The sequence below is a fragment of the Drosophila kikkawai genome, chromosome 2L (assembly GCF_030179895.1).
Source record: "Drosophila kikkawai strain 14028-0561.14 chromosome 2L, DkikHiC1v2, whole genome shotgun sequence".
NCBI classification, from domain to species: Eukaryota; Metazoa; Arthropoda; class Insecta; order Diptera; family Drosophilidae; genus Drosophila; species Drosophila kikkawai.
The window spans coordinates 30,684,649-30,706,204 of record NC_091728.1 but is presented as its reverse complement, the minus strand read 5'-3'; the positions used below and the strand labels follow the sequence as shown (position 1 = coordinate 30,706,204).

Here is a 21,556-nt window from a genome sequence, read left to right as displayed (position 1 = left end):
ATTTCATTACATTTTATATTATGATATAGTTGTCCGATTTTTATGAAATTTATACCAGAATTCTAGAATTATAAAAAAAGCTCATATCTCAGAGTAGATCAAAATACGTTGAAGAACAACGAAGTTATAATTTTTTTTCTATTAATTTTCCGATCGTTCCCATGGCAGCTATAAGATATAGTCGTCCGATTTTCATGAAATTTTTATCGAAATTCTGAAATAATAAAAAATGGCCATATCTTTAAATTATCGAACATTTGTATGGCAGCAATATGATATAGTCGTCCGATCCGGCCCGTTCGGACATATATAGCAGTGAGAGTATATTGTCACGATGTTCTCTGGCCGGGATAAAATCTCAGTCGGGGCCAAGGAACCTATACAATAAAATTTATCTAGAGGGATGGGACCTGTAGTAGGAATAGTATGGGGGTGGCAGAATACCGAGGAACGAGGCGCACCATACGTAGAAACGTGAGAAAGATGTCGCAGGCTGCGTATCCGGGCGCAGGACTACGTGATTTAATGCCAATAGCCACTGTACTGTCTCATCCGTATAGCCGACGGTGAAAAGGGTGGGCCTCCAACACCACCTGTCGGGTGAACGAATGAGGCTGGCGGGTGGCAAAACTCAGAGAAATTGTCGCTGGCGCCCCTGGTGGGTGACCGCGGTTAGCGCCGTCTGCCGGCCAGGGCCGATCACACCGCGGAGGTGAGATTCGGTTGAGGTGGGGACGGCGATCGTCCGTAACTTCGGAGAATAGCGCTCTCTGACGGGTGTCACGCCGATCGTGAGTTAACAACTCGCACCGCTAGGTGGTGTTGTCGACCAAAAACGCGTGTTGGTCGTGAGAAGGCTCGGACCAATAGATGGTGTTGTAGGCCGAAAACGCGTGTTGGTCGTGAGGGGGGCTCGGACCACTAGGTGGCGCTTTCTAACGAGAATGTATGCGGGTCGTCGCAGCGACTCACGGTAGCGGAATCGGGGCTGAGGGGGGAAGCGGGGAGGCCACTACTCCGGATGGACTTGGAGTCTACGGAAAATCTACTACTCCGGATGGACTCGGAGTCTACGGAAAATCTACTACTCCGGATGGACTCGGAGTCTACGGAAAATCTACTACTCCGGATGGGCTCGGAGTCTACGGGAGATCTACTACTCCGGATGGACTCGGAGTCTACGGGAGATTTACTTTAGTTGGAACATGCAGAGGGAAGGAGAAGAGGAGGAAATCTCGGCCGAAGCTTCGTCTTGTGAGTGTGAAACCAGACACAAGCGCCCGTCTCGGTCGAGGTGAAGGAAAAGGGTGAAGAGAAAGGATACCACAAACTACGAAATAATAATAATTACGTTCCACTTTGGTTTTTATTTCTCGTTGTCTGCCGGGGCCTGCTGCTGCCCTTATAAATAGGTAAAAGGATAGAGGTGCTTACGTGACTCTTCCTAGCGACGCGGTTATCGCGATCTGGCGCGCGGGGAAGGGGGGAAAACACGTGTGGCAAACTCGCGTGGCCGGCGTTTTGCAGAGGCGGCTCGCGTCACAGCGCACGATCGGGCGTGGTGGTGGCGCGGCGGAGCACGGATTCGCTGGTGCACGAGAGCTAACTCTGCGGTGAGATGCGTCACGTGGGTTTTTTCGGTCTCGGAGGATGCGGCGACTGGCGCACGTCTTGTCTCGGTGAACGTTGAGAGCGGAAGAGCAAGGGTGAAAAAACTAGTGCTCGCACTTAAGCGACGCGTCGCGCTTATCGATCGGCCGGGTCGCTTATCGAGTGGCCTATCGATCACGGGTAGTGCGATAGCAAGTTCAGGGGGTCTCTGCGCGGGTCGCATCTTGGCTAACGAAGTGTTCAGGAGTTGCCACCTAGTTGGTTTCTGGGGGTTCGTTTCTCCACTACTAATAATAACATTTCCCGCTTAGTTTGTTTAGTTTTATAAGTTTTATAATGAATTATGACTAAAATTTACAAGGAAAAAATGAACTTAACCTAATAATAACAAAAATAATAATAATAAAACAAAAGTGACTCCGAGCTCTCTCTCGGCACGCAGTTGGTGAAGAAAATGGTGTGCCCGAGATTTGGGGCGTTACATCCCCTCCCTACTTCGGGGAACAAAGGAGATGGTTCCCCTTCCGCTGGGTCGGAGGGTGATCTGATATGACCCATCCTCGGTCCGTACTCGCAGGCGTTGGCGGGTGTGCTGGGCGGCGGCGAGTCTGGCGGAGAGGGTCCGCCACACAACGGCAGGCACACGGCGGCCCGGTTGGTTATATTCCCAACCGTCCGGAAGCGGATAGCGCTCGCCTTCCGGCGGGTCCTGGCTGGTGTGCACGGGGCTCCTCTCTCGTCCGTCGGTAGCGTTCTGAGGTGGGCTGACGAGGCCGTCGGGGTCCAGCGTTCTGGGACGGCCCAAATCAACTCTTCGACCCCAGCTGGGATCTGATCCAGTAGTTGCCCGATGGTCCCGGGTGACATGCCTAGGGTGGCACTGAGGGGGCTGGACCTCGGGGTTATCGCAGGGGGTGTGGCGGCTGCGGTGGGTTCGAGGACGGCGGTCGAGGTGGTATCCTCGGGCGATCGAGTGGGCGTGGCTGCGGTTGGTGCGTGTATGGGCAGCGGCTGGTAGGGGACCAGAGTCAGGTCCGGATCCCTGCGCCGGAATCGCTGGCCCGTGTCCTCTTCGTCGTCGCTGGACTCCGACTCCCACTCCATTGCCATGCCCGTGGGGTGGTGTGGGCGGCTGGAGGGGTCCGTGGTACTAGGGTTAGCGTCCTGCATCACAATGTCCTGCGGGAGGGCGTCATCCCGAGTCGTCGAAGCAGGCTTCGAGGTCGTCGGGCCCGGGTTTCCTGGCATGTCGCAGCCGTTGCCTGAGCCGGTGAACGAGGGTACGGCTCTGTCGTCTACGCCTAGGATGCAGAGATGCTCCGGGGACGTTGGAAAGGTCACAAACGGGCTTTCTGAGGGCCGCCACGGGACCTCGACCTGCATGGTCTCGTACGTCGTATGGACGAGGTACGCCCACGACCCTCGCTGGAACCAAAATCGGTCCTCTCCGGTATACAGGAAATGCTGCGCTCCTTCGGGTGGGACGCTGTCATCGTACCCGTCGTCCTCCCGATCATCCGAGCTCTCGGAGTTAGTAGGCCGGGGGTCATCCTCGTCGTCAGTGACGTCCTCGACGTAGGCGGCTCGTCCTCGTCGTCCGGATCGTCACTGACGAACTCCTGCTCGCTCCCTACGCTCTCTCGTTCCTCCGAACTTGACCGGTAGTCCGCCTCCCGATCGCAAGGGTTGTATACCTCCATGTCGGACGACCCGAATGTACTCGGGCGTTCCGGCCGCGGGGCGTATTCCTGGCGTTCGGGGCACGAATCCGTTGGTGGCCCCGTTGTGGACGCGACGCCCGTACTCGTCCGAATAGTGCGGCGATGTGCCACGGGTTGGAGGCGGGGCGTGAAGGCCATCGTCATCTCGGCGGCGTGCTGGTGCGCAGCTCGACGCGGCCCGGCGGGATCTTGTCCGAGCGCTGGAGGTTTCCAGTAAGGATGAGGGCTCTCGACCGGAGCCTCCCGGTTGGCTCATACCCGTCGGGTCTGACCGATTGGACCTCCCAGCGTACGTCGATCCTGGGCGTAGCCGGGGGTCCCGAGAGGTCGTCGGCTGGCTGGTGACCCTGCTGCTGGGTCCGGGCTCTCCCTCACTGACAGCTCAATAGTCTCCATGGCTCCGCCGGATCTGTGGAAGATATAACTAAACTAACTTAATTTGAGGGTGCCTATGATATGAGACCTAGTGGGCAGCATCGATAAACCCCTAACTTGCGAGTATTCTTAAGCTTAACAAGGGTTCTTAGGGATATTGGGGCACAGAGTAGGTTAGGGGTACTTATAATCACACCTCGCTGATAGCAGAGGTCGGTTGACCTCGGTGAGACGGCCCGGGTTGGTCTCCGGCACCATCTTCGGCACCATCGCTGTCTTCGTCTTCGGGATCACCTGTGGAAGAAGAATGAAACGCTTTTAAGTCTCCAATATTGGCAAGTCGTCCCTTCCGCTGGCCTGGCAGGCGGATTCGGACGACGTTGGGCGAAGGAAAAGCGACCACTTTGTAGGGCCCGTCGAATTTTGGGGCAAGCTTCACTGCGAATCCCTCTGCTGCTTTTGAGAGGTGATGTTGTCGCACCAAGACGAGTGATCCCATGGCCGGCTTCCAGGTACGGCGACGCATGTTGTAGGGCTCCCTGCTCCCGGCTGGCTCTCTGCTGGTTGTTCTGCACTATTTGGAACACTTCTTTCAAGCGATTTACTCTCTCCGAAGGAGTCTGCGGCGAGGAGGCTGTTCCAGGGGTCACACTGTCATACCATGATCCGGGTAGTCGTGGCTCGCGGGCTTGGAGTAGAAACGCTGGGCTAAACACGGTCGACTCCGAGACGCTCGTGTTGATCGCCAGCGACAGTTCAGGCAACAAGCTGTCCCACGTGTTCTGCCCATGTTCTACGTATTGAGCGATCATTGTTTTCACCGTGCGATTGGCACGTTCGGTCGGGTTCTCTCTTGGGCAATAGGGTGCGGTGAACTGCAGCTCGACTCCCGTCTCCTGAAGGTAGTCCTTGAACGCCTTACTGGTAAACTGCGTCCCGTTATCGCACACCATCTTCTTCGGAGCTCCGAAGCGACTGATGATGCGCTCGCGGAAGGCTCAGTAGTACTTCTGGGAATCCTGATGATCGTCTTGCGTATCCCCAGATGTCCAGCAGTGGGTGCGTCGTGACACTCCTGCAGGATTCGAGCTCGGTGTTCCGCGGCGACACAGAGCTTCCATGGGATGTAATCCTGGTCATCTGGGCGGTGGCCGAGATGCCGGTACAGCTCTCCGTTCTCGATGATGTAATCCGGGAACTTCTGTGGGTTCTCCCGGACTCCTTCGTCTTCCTTTGAAGCCACTTGCACTGGTGTTCTCCTTGTGCGAGTATCTGCAGATGTTCCAGCGGTTGTCGCGATAGAGCGAACCGATACCCTTCAAGATAGCATCTTAGCTTCCGGATTCCCCAGACAATTGCCAAACACTCCTTTTCTGTGGGTGAATAGTTTAGCTCGGCGGCGTCAAGCTTCCGGCTGACGTAGGCAATAGCTCGCTCCTGGCCATCGATTTCCTGGGTTAGGACTCCCCCGAGCCCATAGTTACTGGCGTCCGTTTGTAAGGTCATCTTGACCGAGAAATCCGGACATGCCAGCACCGGCGCGTCTGTTAGCAGGGTCTTCAGTAGGTCGAATGCATCCTGCTGCTCTGCTTCCCACTTCCACCTCTGATTCTTCCTCAGTAGGTTCGTCATGGGTTGCACTACCGAAGCGAGTTTGGCACGAATCGCCTGTACTACGAGGTCATCCCGAGGCATCTCCTCAGTTCCCGTAAGCTCGTGGGAGGGCTCAAGTTGCGCACTGCGGCTACCTTGGCTGGATCGGTGTGGATACCTTGATCGCTGATCACGTCTCCCAGATAGGCTATCTTGAAGAACGAGCACTTTTCCTGATTGATCCGCAGGTTGGCTCTCCTTAACCGTTGGAACACTTTGCGTAGGTTCTCCGTGTGTTCCTGGAGACTCGCTCCAATGACGATGATGTCGTCGAGGTACGCAAATGCGTGTGGATCGAGGTCAGGCCCGATCACGCTATTCAGCGCCCTCTGAAAGGTGGCCGGAGCCGAATGCAGTCCAAATGGCATGACCCGCCATTGAAATAGGCCTCTTCCAGGCACAGCAAACGCGGTGCATGCTCGGCTGTCAACAGCCATAGGGATTTGCCAGTACCCATTGCGCAGATCCAAGGTTGAGATGTATTTGGCGTTTCTCAGACGCTCTAGGATGTGGTTAATCCGCGGTAGCGGATATGCATCCGGGATGGATTTGGCGTTTAGTTGTCGGTAGTCGACACACATGCGCCATTGCACAGTGGTTGGGCTTATACGGAGCCGCGGCCATAAATACTTCCCGTTGAGATATCGTGTTGAAATTTTCCTCAAAAATCTAAGAAAATATTATAAACATATAGTAAAAAAATTGGCTAAATCGGACGATTATTTTCTATAGCTCACATAGAACCAAAATCCAAAATCTACAAAATACAAACAAATGAGGTTCTTTAGTTTTTGGAATCATATATAAGAATAAACAATTTATTTCAAATATTAAAAGAATGTTAAAATTAAAATGCAAAATCTTAGCAAAGATCTTCTAACAAGTCAAATGTTGATGATAAAAATTTGGATTTATCTCTCTTTGGCAGTTTTCTTTGACCTGTTATAAAGGGGTCAGAACGTAAAAGAAGTATATTCATTAAATCCTTATTTGTCAATATGCGAGACATCTTCCGAGTATGTTGAAGTCGGCATTTCTTAATTTCTTTATTGGTGGACTCCACAGCTTCCTCTGAGAGTTCTCCAATTGACAACAACGCATTTTCTATTACCTGCGCACCGTGAATTAAAATTTTGTGCACTGTCGCTGGAAGATAGTACCATGGATACTTTGTTATTAACTGTTTAGCAGTATCCAAGGCATAGCTTTCGAATTTTTCAACATTAATAGAATATCCTGATGCTAAAGCTTGCGCATCGGGTTATCACATCTTCATCAATGCCCGTAATCTTAGATGCCAAACTTGGGTTACCAAAAAATTTCCTGGCAGTGTTTCCATCGTTTGAAGTTCCTTTTCCTCCGTCTCTTGGCATATCAACAATTAATCCCATTTCTTCTCGAAATTCCGCTTGGATTCGTTGTTTTCTTTGCAGTACGTTAAGCTTTTGTTCTGCGGATCTTGCTTGCCACATTTTTGTTTCTAACTTGTATGAAATGTGCAAAAAATACTCGAAAATTTTCCTAGAGATAAGCAATAAATTTGCATCAAGTAAAATCCTTATTGGATGCATTTACCGCCCACGATGTGATATTACTTATAATGAAATAATTAGTTTGCTAGGAGATATATCGCTAAATTATGCAGACATTATAGTAGCTGGAGATCTGAATAGCAACATGCTGAGGGAAACGCATCTTAAAAATGAATTTGAATCTATAGGCATGCACTTGGTAAACTCTGTATTTCCAACACATTTCAGCAGAACTTGCAGCTCTTTGTTAGATGTCTTCTTTGTTTCTGACGTTAAAAAAGTATATCTGTTTGACCAACTCATCGTGCCTTCGTTCTCAAAACATGACCTTATATATTTGACCTACAACTTTGACCTCCAATACAATGACGAATCGATAGTATTTACAGAGTTTAAGAACCTTGACTATGGCTTGCTTATGACTGAATTTGATAAGTGCAACTGGAATAATATTTTCGTATCTCCAACAGTAGACCAGCAACTTGCACAGTTTCAAAACAACATCAGCTATTTATACGAAAACTTTGTTCCGGTCAAAACAAAAGTGATTAAACATTCCGTCAAATCTTGGTTTAATAATGACATCAAGCTAGCAATAAAATCCCGAAATGACGCATACCAAAAGTGGAAAAGGTATAGGACGCCAGAACATTATGGACGATTCAAATTACTGAGAAAGACGGTGACCAAACTAATTGACTCTGCAAAGACTAACTTTTACAGCAGTAGATTCCAAACAACAGCATCCACCTCACGCACTTGGAAAGAAATAAAGTCATTAGGAATAGGCAGGAAACCAGCAGCGCCGGAACAGGTTGTTGACATAGAGGAATTAAACATAAGTCTGTCGAAATGCAATGTACCTGAAATCTGCGAAAACAATATGTACCTGAGATCAGTACCTCGAAACCTCTGTGATACTAGATTTAGATTTGTTTGTGTCAATCAGTGTGAAGTGCTCGTCAATATTCTTAAAATCAAATCAGACGCAGTTGGACTTGACGACATGAATCCTAAATTTATAAAAGTGTTGTTACCAAAAATCCTAATATACACAACATATATATTCAACACGGCCTTTACAACTTCCACGTTTCCAGACCGTTGGAAAATCGCGAAAATTATCCCTGTTCCAAAGGCAAACAAAGAATATAGGCCCATTTCTATTCTCCCGTACCTATCAAAGGCCTTTGAGAATATAATGGCATCTCAAATTAACTCGTTCATCCATGATAACGCTTTACTGAATAATAACCAATCAGGATTTAGGAAACACCGCAGCTGCACCTCGGCAATTTTAAAAATAGCAAATGATATACGAGAATATGCTGACAACTCCAATGTGACGCTTCTTGTACTACTTGACTATAGTAAAGCCTTTGACACCGTTAATCATAATGTCCTATGTGCAAAATTAGTAAATCAGTTCAACTTCTCAAAAACTGCTGCCAAACTAATGACATCATATTTACAAAACCGTCGTCAATCTGTCGTTGTGTCAAATGTGTCGTCGTCTTTTGTGTTTACAAAACGCGGTGTGCCGCAAGGTTCTGTACTTGGTCCGCTTTTGTTCACCCTTTATGTAAATGATCTTCCCTCCATGTTGTCAAGTTGTGATGTCCATATGTATGCAGATGACGTCCAAATGTATGTGAGCCGTCCCCTACATAGAATAAATGAGTGTGTAGACATATGTAATAATGAACTGGTCAAAATAACCCTGCAGTACCATTCATCAACAATTCATCAACGTTTCATCAATAGCCGAAGGGGTGTTGTTGATGATTCATCGATGAATGGCCATACAAATTACTGATGAATTTAACATGGGCATGTCATAGGCATTCATCAACAACAATTCATCAACAATTAATCAACAATTCATCGATGAATTGTTGATGAATTACTGATGAAAGGCTGATGATATGTTGATGAATTGTTGATGATTCATCGATGAATTCTTGATGAATTGTTGATGAATAATCAACAATTCATCGATGAATCATCAACAATTCATCAACATTTCATCAGCCTTTCATCAACATTTCATCATCAATTCATCGATGAACTGTTGATGATTTTTTTTTTTTCATATATAAAAATAAAACTCTTAAATTTTTATTAATATTATTTATTCTAACTAATTCTATAACAAAACTAAAACACAAATATAAAAAATTAAGATTAAGCATCCATATATTAAGAGGCCTGAAGGTCTTTTTGATTCTTGGTGTTCCGCTTTTTATTCATGAAGACCAAATTTATTGCGCAGTATCTTCTCTGGAGGCTCAGTTTTAGTCACTTGGGAAATTGCATCTACAGAAAAAATTATAATTAATCAAGGGAAAATATATAATTTAATTAAATAAAATTACCCAATATATTGGCCATTACTGCAGTCTGAAAAGAAAATACATACATACATATATAAATATAATATATTAATATATTATATACATATAATAAATAAAATATTATATGTACATTTATAGGCTTCTATTTAATTAAGAACAATCTTTTTACTCACCTTTTTTTATATTTCAATATGGCCCGGAACGTAATTATTGAATTATTTGATTTCTTAATATTTTTAACACACGACACTTCTGCAGTGGAGAACACTTCAACTTGTAATGCAAAGGGAATAAGAAGAAGCAAGACGAAACCGAAAGCCGAAGACCGAACATTTCTTTCCCCCTTCTTTCGCTCTATCACCATCTCTCTCTAATTTTCGGACAGTTGCGTTTCTTAGTTTGTTTCGGACTTCAATAAACGAAGCCCATGCAAATTGTTTTTGTTTTTTTTTTGACATGCACCAACAAATCGGACTCGAAGGGAGTTCGGGTATCCGAAGGGAGTTCGGGTTCAAGTAGCAGTCGGCAGAGCGTCGATTCTGTCGACGTCGCAGTCGGCGCGTTGATGAATTGTTGATGAAAAGGCCTATTAATGAAATGTGGTACTGCAGGGAAGCAACTGGGCAAAAGAAAACGGACTAGGACTGAATCCGTCAAAATCCAAGTGCATAATTATTTATAAAAAGAAACTCAGTCTTAACATTGGGCCCTTACTTTTAAATGACAGCCCTATTGAATACGTAGAAAGAGCGACCAATTTGGGTTTTATTTTTAATAATACGCTAAACTGGAGTGATCACATTAACACCGCGGTTGGGAAAACGTATGGATTGCTAAGATCGCTTTATTTGGTTAGAAACTTTCTACCCCTAAATGTAAGAATGTTGCTTGCGAAAGCTTGCCTGATCCCAACATTATTCTATGGGATCGAATTATTTGCTAATTGCGACTCAAACAGTCAGCACAAATTTAAAATGGTCTTCAATAGCATTACAAGATTCGTATTTAATTTGCGACGATTTGATCACGTAACTAGACTATCATACAATATATTTGAGCTCCACTTGGCAGATTGGATAAAAATGAGAGTGCTACTTTACTTACAAAAAATAATTTTTTCCAAATTACCAATTTATTTGTATGAAACACTTAGATTCTCCACTTCACGAAGGTCAAATATTATTATACAAATAAGGCACAGATCCCTGCTTTCTGAACGACAGTACTTTATCTATGCTATAAGATTATGGAACCAATTACCAAGCTATCTAAGAAATATTAGCAGTGCCGCGCAGTTTAAGGCAAAACTTATTGCACACTTTCAAGAACAAAATGTGACATAAAATAAAACAAAGCGACCGTAGTTTTTAATTTTAGTATAAGAATAACTAAAAATTGTATAACATATAGATGTGATCTGATAAGGAACTTGTCCTGTGTGACTAGCGCATTAACTTATAAGTATCTTGTACTTGTAGCGTTAGGAAGAAATCTTCAAATAAATAATAATAATAATAATAACCGTATGTAGGAATGAAGTTTAGATAGGCCGAATTCGAAAAACTTTTTCTCAACTTTTTTTGTAAGACATACTTCTACATCATTCATTTCGGTGGGTTTTGCACCGCATATATAACATTTCATGGACGACGTGTGGCTTAACGCGTTGCAAACTTTGCCATCTACCATAGTAAGTTGCAGACTATGTTTTATGAGTAATTTCTTACTGGAAATTTGAAATTCAGTAGGTATTAAGTTCTCTATTTTCTTTTTAATATGCAATTCTTCTTCAATAGATAGTGTGGCGGTCTCCTTCTTAAATTGAATCCTTACTGGCCTACAATAACGTGTAGATGATGGCCTAGGATTTTTCCATATTATTTTGGAGTTACTTTCACATATAAGCTGAAGTGGGACGTACGATGTTGCAAAAAGACATCTATCATCGTCATGTAAGGATGTGTCTTAGGCCGGGGTAAACCTCAGCGGCCCAGGATTCCTCTCCAGAAATATTTATATTTTTAGAGACGGCCAGGACATGGACGCCGAATTTTATTTGAACTTTCTAGGGGGCAAAATGGCAGCGAAAAGGGCTCGTTTTCCAAAAGGGGGAACTCTGGCTTCGGGAAAATGGGAATTCTTAGACGGTCACCCTGGCGATGCACAGTAGCGCCTTTTCTCATTTTACGTTGCAAAAATCATAACTTTTGAACAAAATAAGATAACTAAATAATTTAAACGCCATTTGATAGGTAATTGTTGTAAAATTTACATATGTATTGGAAAATCAGCCACGCCCACGCATTCGCCTTTTTAAAGGGTATCAAAGTAAAAAAATATTTTTTTCTCAATGAAGACAATTTTTTAAAAATATTTTTTATTTAATTTTTTATCTTTAATTTTATGTATTTGCTCAGATAAAAATAATTTGAAAACTGAAAACAATTTTTTTTTTTTATTTCAACGTGTAACCGCCACGCGCTACAGTTAGTATATTTTTTGGTTAGTATGAAGCTTATTCGGTATTTTGGTATATTTAACCCTGAGTAGTTTTGGTTTATGCTGTTGCATTTCCGGAGACGCAGCTCGACGCAGCAGATGTAAGTTGATTTTGGTCCAGAATAAATCCACAAAGGTCGTAGTTATAGTGTGTATAGTGGCTCAGCCCATCCAAAAAAGATATAGACTACTTTAGCCAGAAAAAAGTGAAAAAAATGGACACCTGGCAGGTAGCGATTTACCTGTGCAAGCCCTAACCCAATTCCCCTTTTTTTGGATTGGGTTACTGTTTATGAATGTGTCTATTATTTAAAGCAAAAATCATGGCGATAGGTAATATAGTTTTTGTGTAATATTACCTGAAAGTCAACAAATTTTTCTTTTTTTTTCTTATGATGCAAAAATGGAAACAAAGTTCAACTTTGAATGCTCATATCTTCTACAAAAAAAATCCAAAAATTGATTTTACAGCAGATTCTGAATCCATGGGAAATTTCCTGTCGAATAAGTATGGTTAAAATCGTTTTTGCGACAACGACTTTTTCGATATTTGCAACGGCTTTTGTTCGAGAGGCGCTACTGTGCGATGGCCAGGTGCTCCTCCGTTTTCCAGCGCTCTCTCGGTTGCCCAGCAGCGACGACTCTTTCGATCGGCAAAATCTCCGCCGCCCGGGATGACCCAGCGGCGATGGCGAGCAAAATGCAGATCGAAAGGGAAAAGGAGAGGAGAGAGGGGAAAATCTGTGAGCACGTGCCGGCGGCGGTGAACTCGTAGCTCGGGAAAACCCAGCAGCCCCGATGCCCACGCCAGATCTGTGCCCGGGAGAACCCAGCGGCGACAAATCCCGCTCCCGTCCCGCTTCTCCGGCCCGGAGCTTGCCCAGCGGCCACGCGGAGTTGGTGCGGGAGAACCCAGCCACCAGCTCGGCGAGTGAGTGAGCGGGAGGGCACGCGTCAGAATAAGGGTTGACTGTTGCTACGCGGAGTTCGGTGGGAGAGAGAGAGAGAAAGAGATACGACTTTGATCTTCCTTTTTGGGTCCTTTTTGGACTTAGTCGGATTGGAAATTATTTCCACGTGTCCTTTTGGACTTGTCGCCCGCGTCGGGAGGTAAGCGTACTGTTCGCCTTCGAAGCTGCCAGAGAAGAGATCGCGGTCGCAGCTTGCAAAGCCCTTGTCGCCTCGTCTCTGCCAAAAATGTCCGGGCAGCGCAGCTTTCGGCCGTCGGCTTTGTTATTGTTATTGTTTATGTTTTGATCGGCATGTAAATACACACGACCAAAACGTAAACACGCACGATCGTCGGAGGGGAAATGTCGCTGCCTCTGCCGCTGTTCGCGTCGGCAGCGGAGAGGGGAAATGTCTTCAGCGCGGTCGCTACAGTCCGTCTTGGAAAAATGTATACGCCTGTGCGTTGCGGTTTTAACCTAAATCTAATTTGGCCCTTCTTGGGCAAATTAACTTTGGGCTTCATGCCCGCTTAAATGTACTGTTGTGTGTGTGAGTGTGGGTGTGTGGTATGGCTAATCCTAACTTACTAATTGCTAAACTTAACTATAAACTAAACTAATATTTACACTATTTACAAAATAGGGTGTTGTGACATCGTCACACTCCACCCTATCTTCGGGAGGGGTGGAGAGTGATGATCACCTTCCCGCTGCGGTTGATCTGGACGCGGAAGCGTTGATTCGCGTCCTCCTCCAGAATCCGGATTGTCCGTCGCCTTGGTGTCGCCAACCGCCCGTGAATCCGGCGGAGCAAGGCGGCCGGCAATGTGCCGTTGGGCGTGGTCCACTCCACCGGGGCAGGTACCCAGCGGGGAGGGTTGAGGGCTCCCTCGTCGGCGTCCAATGACGACTCATCGGACGAGCTGGACGGACTGTCCGCCCAGGGCGCGCTCCGACGTCGTGCTCGGCGGCGTGGCGTCGCTGGTGGTGGATTGTCGGCTGGTCGGGGGTTGTTGGCTGCTGGTGTGTTGTCGGCTGGTGACTGGGCCATCTGCGGGATGCCGAGCTCCTCGCTCAGATCCTCTGCCCTCCGGCGCGCCTCCTCTGCGGCCAGCTCCGCAATGGTGGGCAGGCGTGGTCGAGGGTCGCGGCTGGGGGTCACCGCGGCGCATCGGGTGGTGTGGGGACCGGCGTAGAGACCCGGGCCAAATATCTCCTCGTACGAGGGCGGAGGGGGTCGGCTGCGACTGGTAGTGGCTGGGGCCCAGCTTTGTAGCGGCGTGGTGCTGGGTGGAGTCCAGCGTGGGGGCGGCGATCGCGGGGCGTTGGACCAGCCACTGTCCTGGCTAGTCTCGTCCTCGTCGGCCGAGATTGTCGATGCCGATGCGTCATCGGCGGGTCCGGTGGAAGATGGTCGCGAGGCGTCTGACTGGCGGCCATCCCGGCTGGCCTCGTCCTCGTCGGCCGAGATGGTTGACGCTATGTTGGTGCCGCTTCCCCAGTCGAATACGTCCACCGGTATCTCCCCGAAGCATTCGATCAGGGCGGCTTCTACTTCGCCCATGTACGGCGGGGCCCGGTTGTCGCTCGGATGAGGCGGTGTGGTGCGCCTCCTCCGGACGTCACGGCTGTCCTCCGCGGTGGGGTCGTAGATCACCGTCGAATCGCTGTCGTCGTCGCCATCGGCGGTTGGATCGTAATGCCGGGGGGTGCTGCCGTTGTAGCGACTCTCGTCGTCGGAGACGGGGTCGTACCTTGCGCCTAGAGGGCCGAGAGCGCCTGTTGCCGGCGGCTCCGCGTGCGGTGGACTGTCGAAGAGGTCGCCCAGGGTGTCCTCTACCAGGCGGTCGAAGTTGACCCAATCGTCCGATAGGGAGACGGCCTGGTTCCAGGCGTCTTCGGCGTCGGCGGCGGCTGCGGGGTCTCCGGATGGAACCTCGCGTCGTTGGGGCGGCGTCAGATCGACCCGCAGGGGTCCGAAGCGGTGGTCTGGTGGCACCTCCTCCTCGTCATTGCCGTCGGGTAAGGCAACTTCCGGAGAGGGTGCCTGCGGCCCTATGTGGCCGGCGCGCAGGGGTGCCTGAAACGGCATGCCCCTTAAGGGTGCTGGGTGGGGTCCAGCGTCGTCGTGCTGGTGGGCCTCCTCCTCGTCATCGTCGCGGGGAACGACTTCCAGAGGGGCCCGACGTGGCCCAACGAGGCCGGCGAACAGGGGTACCAGGGGTGGCATCCCCTCTGTATAGGGCCGACGGGGCCCGGCGTGGTTGCCGGCGGTCGTCTCCTCCCCGTTGTCGGCGTCGATGGTGGCGTCGACGGGTAGGGCCCGTGGTCGGAAGAGGCCGGCGCTATGGACGACGAGGCTGTCGCTGGGACGCGGCGGGCTTGGCCCGGCGCCGTGGAGTGCTTGAAGGAGCTCGTCGACCACACAGCACATCCATGAGTTGTCCTGTGGCGCCGGGGCGGGAGTCGGCGGATGGCCTTGTCCGTCCATCGTCTGGTTGGCCTCGGTGCTGCGGAATCTGTGGAGCGTGTGGCTCGTCGTGCCTTGTGGTAGGCGGGCTGAAGGCGGTTGTCGCTATTTAAGGGGTCGATCGGTGCGCATGAAGATGCGATGCTCTGCGATGTGTGATACCCCTGAGAGAGTATCAAATTTGGCCAGTTCCTGTTCCAGGAACTCCTTCACCCAAGGCTCGGGGTAATCCGGCGTCTCAGATTCCTCTATCTGGAATGAGACTTGATCCTCTGTGGGATGACTCACCGAATTGACGGTTCCGCATAGGGGCGGGCTTGGCTCCGGCGTTTCCTCGACGTGATCCTGGAAGCGGACACGTTTTGTGGAGGTACGGAAGGGGTTCCGTTGCGCGGCTGTGGCATCTGCCACGGGCAAAGCCTGTCTCCAACAGGGCGGCTGGTTTTCCGTCGCTGGTGATGCTGTGCCTCGAAACTGTGCTCGAGGCGAGGTGCTTGGCTGGTCTTCGAGTTCGGAGCGTGGCTCCCTTGGCTGCCTTCGATGGGTAGAGCGTGGCTCTCCTTGGGCTGTCGTCTGTGGCTTCTCGGCGTGGGTGGAGTGTGACTCCGTTGTCGTACTTTGCTGATCAGAGCGTGGCTCTGAGTGATGTGCCGTTGGTGGCTCTTCGTGGTTGGAGCGTGGCTCCCTTCGCTGGTCAGAGCGTGGCTCTGCGGGCTGGTCCCGTGGGTTGGAGCGTGGCTCCCTTCGCTGGTCAGAGCGTGGCTCTGTCGTTGGTCGTCGCTGGTCAGAGCGTGGCTCTGTCGTTGGTCTTCGCTGGTCAGAGCGTGGCTCTGTCGTTGGTCTTCGCTGGTCAGAGCGTGGCTCTGTCGTTGGTCTTCGCTGGTCAGAGCGTGGCTCTGTTGTTGGTCTTCGCTGGTCAGAGCGTGGCTCTGTTGTTGGTCTTCGTGACGCCCATGGTTCGCAGGAGACGTAGAGAACAAGGATTAAAAGTAACCACGGGGCTCGAGTGAGTGGAAAATGGCAGGATACCGTGGCAGCGACTGGATTCTTCTATATTGCTGGACACGAGTTTGCTTGGAATGGGTCTTGCAGGATCCGCACTGTGTGCACGTACACCCTTGATTCGGATCTCGCAGGATCACTGGGCTTTTGTCCCGAGAATTGTATTCCGTTCGTTTATTATTTTCTTCGATTCTTATTGTTTATTCGTTAGTATTTATTTATCCTTATTATTTGTATTTATTATTTTATTTTATCGATATTTTTAGTTATTCGATTTCGAGTATTTTCGGCGATCGATTATTATTATTATTTTAGTATTTATCCTTCGATTAATTTTTATTCGATTTTTTCAGTATATATATATATATATATATATATATTTTTTTTTTTTTTCTCTCGGCGGTTTTTTTTTTTTTTTTAAATATCCTGGATTTATTTTATTTCTTTTTTTTTTATTTCATCTGGATTTATTTAATTTATTTTTATATTTGAATTTATTTATTTATTTGATTATTTTATTTGGATTTATTTTTATTTGATTATTTTTGGTTTTATTTATTTTATTTCGATTTATTTTAATTTTTATTGTTTCCGTTTATTTATTTGCATTAGTTATTTTGTTTATGAAATTTGTTATTATGTTCTCGGCGGCAGGATCTCGCAGGATTCTTTTGAGGGTTCGCGGGTGTCCTTAACTTGGTTAAAGGATAGTGAAAATCTTCCCGGTGTGCAAGGATACGACAACGAGTTTCGATGATAGGGTCTTTCGAGGTGTAAGGTCTGCGACGATGTATATCCAACGATGGTTTTACGAGTGTATTAAAGGCTGCGAGCGATGTTTATTCCAAGAGCTGATCTTGCGAAGTGTCTGCGAGCGATGTGTATTTAATGAGCTGAGCTTCCGAAGTGTGTCCCTCCTAGCGAGGGTCCCCTGTATATGTTAATGCTTAAGCTAGCCGATGCTGCTGCCGCGGGCAGAGCAGAACTGGAGATGTGTGTGGGCCACGTGTGTGTGTGCTTGCTCGAAGCGTCCCTCTGCCGGCGTTGACGCTGGCAGTGACGTTGACTACGAGTTCTAGCGTAACTGTACCGCTTGTTTTGGCGACGATGCGTATGCACCAATGGAAATTTACCACGCGTTTTGTCTATTCCTCTCCTTACACTCGCAAAAACGAATGTGCTCTGGTCGAAAAATATGTTTATGAAAAATATATTCCCTGACATTAAATTTTCTATCCTCGTCCTTTAGAAAACTAAATTTTTTTTGCCTTTGCGAAAAATTTATATTTATATATTTTTCTACTAAAAAATTCTGTTCCCGGCCAGTGGGGCTTTAATCCACTGAGAAAAATTTATCCTAGCTGTCCTGACCGGTCCCTGCTCCGGGCGCCATCTGTAAGGATGTGTCTTAGGCCGGGGTAAACCTCAGCGGCCCAGGATTCCTCTCCAGAAATATTTATATTTTTAGAGACGGCCAGGACATGGACGCCGAATTTTATTTGAACTTTCTAGGGGGCAAAATGGCAGCGAAAAGGGCTTGTTTTCCGAAAGGGGGAACTCTGGCTTCGGGAAAATGGGAATGATTAGACGGTCACCCTGGCGATGGCCAGGTGCTCCTCCGTTTTCCTGCGCTCGCTCGGTTGCCCAGCAGCGACGACTCTTTCGATCGGCAAAATCTCCGCCGCCCGGGATGACCCAGCGGCGATGGCGGGCAAAATGCAGATCGAAAGGGAAAAGGAGAGGAAAGAGGGGAAAATCTGTGAGCACGTGCCGGCGGCGGTGAACTCGTAGCTCGGGAAAACCCAGCAGCCCCGATGCCCACGCCAGATCTGTGCCCGGGAGAACCCAGCGGCGACAAATCCCGCTCCCGTCCCGCTTCTCCGGCCTGGAGCTTGCCCAGCGGCCACGCGGAGTTGGTGCGGGAGAACCCAGCCACCAGCTCGGCGAGTGAGTGAGCGGGAGGGCACGCGTCAGAATAAGGGTTGACTGTTGCTACGCGGAGTTCGGTGGGAGAGAGAGAGAGAAAGAGATACGACTTTGATCTTCATTTTTTATTGCTTAACTATTTTGTACAATTATTCCTAACTTTGGCTACGGCTACAATGCCCTGCCTGGCCCTACGCCACACTCCAAGGATCTGCCCTCACATGGCACTCGGCTGGCTCACCTGCTATTATCGGTGGGCTGGGACACGTGTCCGGCAGCCAGGATATGAATTAACAATCGCGGGTCCTTTTTGGATTTAGTCGGATTGGAAATTATTTCCACGTGTCCTTTTGGACTTGTCGCCCGCGTCGGGAGGTAAGCGTACTGTTCGCCTTCGAAGCTGCCAGAGAAGGAATCGCGGTCGCAGCTTGCAAAGCCCTTGTCGCCTCGTCTCTGCCAAAAATGTCCGGGCAGCGCAGCTTTCGGCCGTCGGCTTTGTTATTGTTATTGTTTATGTTTTGATCGGCATGTAAATACACACGACCAAAACGTAAACACGCACGATCGTCGGAGGGGAAATGTCGCTGCCTCTGCCGCTGTTCGCGTCGGCAGCGGAGAGGGGAAATGTCTTCAGCGCGGTCGCTACAGTCCGTCTTGGAAAAATGTATACGCCTGTGCGTTGCGGTTTTAACCTAAATCTAATTTGGCCCTTCTTGGGCAAATTAACTTTGGGCTTCATGCCCGCTTAAATGTACTGTTGTGTGTGTGAGTGTGGGTGTGTGGTATGGCTAATCCTAACTTACTAATTGCTAAACTTAACTATAAACTTAACTAATATTTACACTATTTACAAAATAGGGTGTTGTGACATCGTCACAGTCATTACAATTGGAAAACTTGCTTGTACTCACTGTGCCCAGTACTGCCATCAAACCCCCATTTTCCAATTAATGTTAAAGCGTTCTCCGTGTCATCAAGACAATTTTCAATTACAGTTTTTTGGAGCTGTAAAATACCAATTGCTGTATTATCTAGTAGACTCTGCAGCTCCTCTTCTGCATATGTTTCATCAACTGTTATGTCCTTTGGATATCTTGAAGTCTTATATCTGAGAATTTTTTCATAACTTGGCAATACGCATGAAGAAGCTTCAACCTTTTCCATATCAGCTTCGGATGACTTTAAGATCGGTGAAAAATCGGCTGATCGCAAAACAGAAACTGCAGACTCATCATGTTTTTCGAGCAGCGCTATCCGACGACGTTTTGAGGACTCAGCAAAATCACCTTTTGGTCGTCCACGTTCAGCACTTGAAACTTTTTTTTCAGAGGCTCAATTGCAATGGTTTCAATAGCGTTCAGCCAATTGGATTGATATTGAACAATTGAACTTTTGATTCGTTTGTATTTAGCCCAATAGGCAACAATTTTTTTGCAAATGTAAGTAATGCAATTGTCAAGATAATTTATGTCAACTGCGTAGCCTTTGTTGTCAATACATTCTTTTACTATACCAATCACATCACTTGTTTTTTCTGCATTTGTCCCCTTTTGAGTGCACCAAAGATCTAAAATGTACATCCGTGAAAACTCACAGTTACATGAAGCACCTAAGGAAAGCAATAATATAAAAATTGAAAAAAAAATAAGCAAAATTTTCGGTAAACTGAAATGACAACACGAATGACGAACGCAAAAGAAACATCACAAAAACAAACGAAGAACAGCAGTCTGCGTCGAAAAAATGACCTTAAATACGGTAAGAGCGCTTGAGATTATTAATTATTATATACAAATCAGCAAATATCAGCAGCTACACTTAACATTTTTATTACCTTAAAACATGGACAAATACACTGATAACACTTACAAAGGGGGGGTAACATAACTAAAAATCTATTTAAACATACAAAATAACGATCAGAATACACTGGAAATTAGTATTAATTAAAAATAAACAATAAAAAATTATAAATAATTCAAATTAATATTAGTAAAATAACTTATTAAAGTAAATACCTTCAACTTAAAAATTTAAATAATTTAAATCGGAGCTAATTTGCGTACGTTTGTCCACTTCAAAGTGCAGATTCTATTCTATTTTTAGAAAGTCCCGTTAGAATTCCGGGAAAAAACGGTTTGCCAATGCAAAGTTTGGACAATTTAGAGCTGATTTGCTTACATTTCGACTTGATATTTTAAAATTGATTTTTTGATTTTTGGCCTATGGACGCCACCACTGTGCATTGGCCGGTTTTCTTCCGCACCAGGACTAAGGGGTCACTGTGTGGGCTGCGTGACGGCTCGATGCAGCCCTGCTCTAGCAACGCATCCACCTGTTCGTCGATGATCCGTTGCATAGCGGGGTTTTTCGGGAAGTAGCGTTGTTTAATCGGCCAATCATCCCTCATCGTGATTCGGTGCTCGGCGATGTTGGCTACTCCAGCCATTCCCTCGAATTGAGCTAGTTGCTCGCAATGGAACGCTTGTACGTGCGGGTGGGTCTCGCCGTCGTTCTCTGGGAGTTCGTGGTTTGGGTGTCGGTTCTCTTGTGTCGGGGTTTCCTCTTTGTGATTTCCTGGCGTGTTCTCGTTGTGTTCCTCATCTTCCTGTTCCCTTTGATAACCCTCGGTGTCGGTATCTTCGTGTGTCTCTCGATGTTCTCTTTCGTAGTTCTCCTCGCGTGTTCTCGGCGTGCGTTCCCCGACGGGCTGCCCGTGTGTTTCCAGCTCGTGGTCCGCCTTTCGCCATACTTTGTTCTCCTCGCTTGCTTCTGTGCTCCTCTCGGTCTCGTTGATCTCGACCGATGCTGCAGTCCGGTTTCCTCCTCGTGTTTCTTCGCATCCTTGGGGCTCTGGGCCATAGGGTCTGGGTGGCTCGTTAGTACCCTGGTCTTTCCGTGGTCTTACATCATGTTTGGCTATGCCTAGCCGAGGTTCGGTTGGTAGAGAGTTCAATGGCCTAGGGGTATCTGCGGGTCCTAGCGTCACTCGTGTTTGACTCTGGGATCCTGATGCCGATGGGTGGTTGCGTTGATCGGTATGCATTGGTCCGTTGGGCCTGGTGTGGTCGAGTTCTTCGGGTCGGTGTAGAGAGAGCGTGAGGCTGGCCGTCCCACATCGGAGTGTGGTGCCAATAGATGCAAGGAAATCCATCCCGAGGATTAGGGGCTCCAGCATCGCGGGCATCACGAGTAGGGCAACCTGAATTGATTTCCGTGCGAGAGTCACATCAGCTAAAAGCAACTTTGACACTTCGACCCGGGATGTGTCGGGGAGGTTGATCTGTGTGCAGATTTCCCTGAACTGGTGGGGTTGCCCCACTACGTCGGCGACATCCTGGCTGATGAAACTTCGCGACGCCCCTGTGTCAATGGTGGCTAGTCGCACGTGTCCGCCGATGTCGACCTCAGCAGCGATCCTCCCTCTCTCTATCCTAAGCGGTGCGGTTACTGGTGACTCCCG

The 21,556-nt window shown here is 47.9% G+C and overlaps 1 protein-coding gene and 1 long non-coding RNA gene across 2 annotated transcripts; both read right to left on the bottom strand.

The window, feature by feature from the left end:
• Window positions 1-8,997: 8,997 nt before the first annotated feature.
• LOC108083697 (uncharacterized) lies at window positions 8,998-9,767 on the bottom strand. Its single transcript, XR_005991335.2, has 3 exons — window positions 9,420-9,767; window positions 9,268-9,292; window positions 8,998-9,208 (listed from the first exon to the last, which is right to left on the bottom strand). It is a non-coding gene; the product is annotated as an uncharacterized lncRNA (long non-coding RNA).
• Window positions 9,768-13,365: 3,598 nt separating this feature from the next.
• Window positions 13,366-21,280, bottom strand: LOC138928654 (msx2-interacting protein-like). The gene is made up of 3 exons (XM_070286019.1): window positions 20,377-21,280; window positions 15,328-15,929; window positions 13,366-15,270 (listed from the first exon to the last, which is right to left on the bottom strand). The coding sequence occupies exons 1-3, from the start codon at window positions 21,278-21,280 to the stop codon at window positions 13,366-13,368; spliced, it is 3,411 nt and encodes a 1,136-aa protein (XP_070142120.1).
• Between the last annotated feature and the right edge of the window lie 276 nt (window positions 21,281-21,556).

Excerpts from the sequence above, each read along its gene's own strand:
- LOC138928654 (XM_070286019.1), bottom strand. The coding sequence starts at position 21,280 with ATGCCCGCGATGCTGGAGCCCCTAATCCTCGGGATGGATTTCCTTGCA. Across the intron at positions 15,930-20,376 it reads GCCGTCACGCAGCCCACACA|AGCCACGCTCTGACCAGCGA; the intron begins GTGACCCCTTAG and ends GACCAACGACAG. Across the intron at positions 15,271-15,327 it reads AATTTGATACTCTCTCAGGG|CGACAACCGCCTTCAGCCCG; the intron begins GTATCACACATC and ends CCCCTTAAATAG.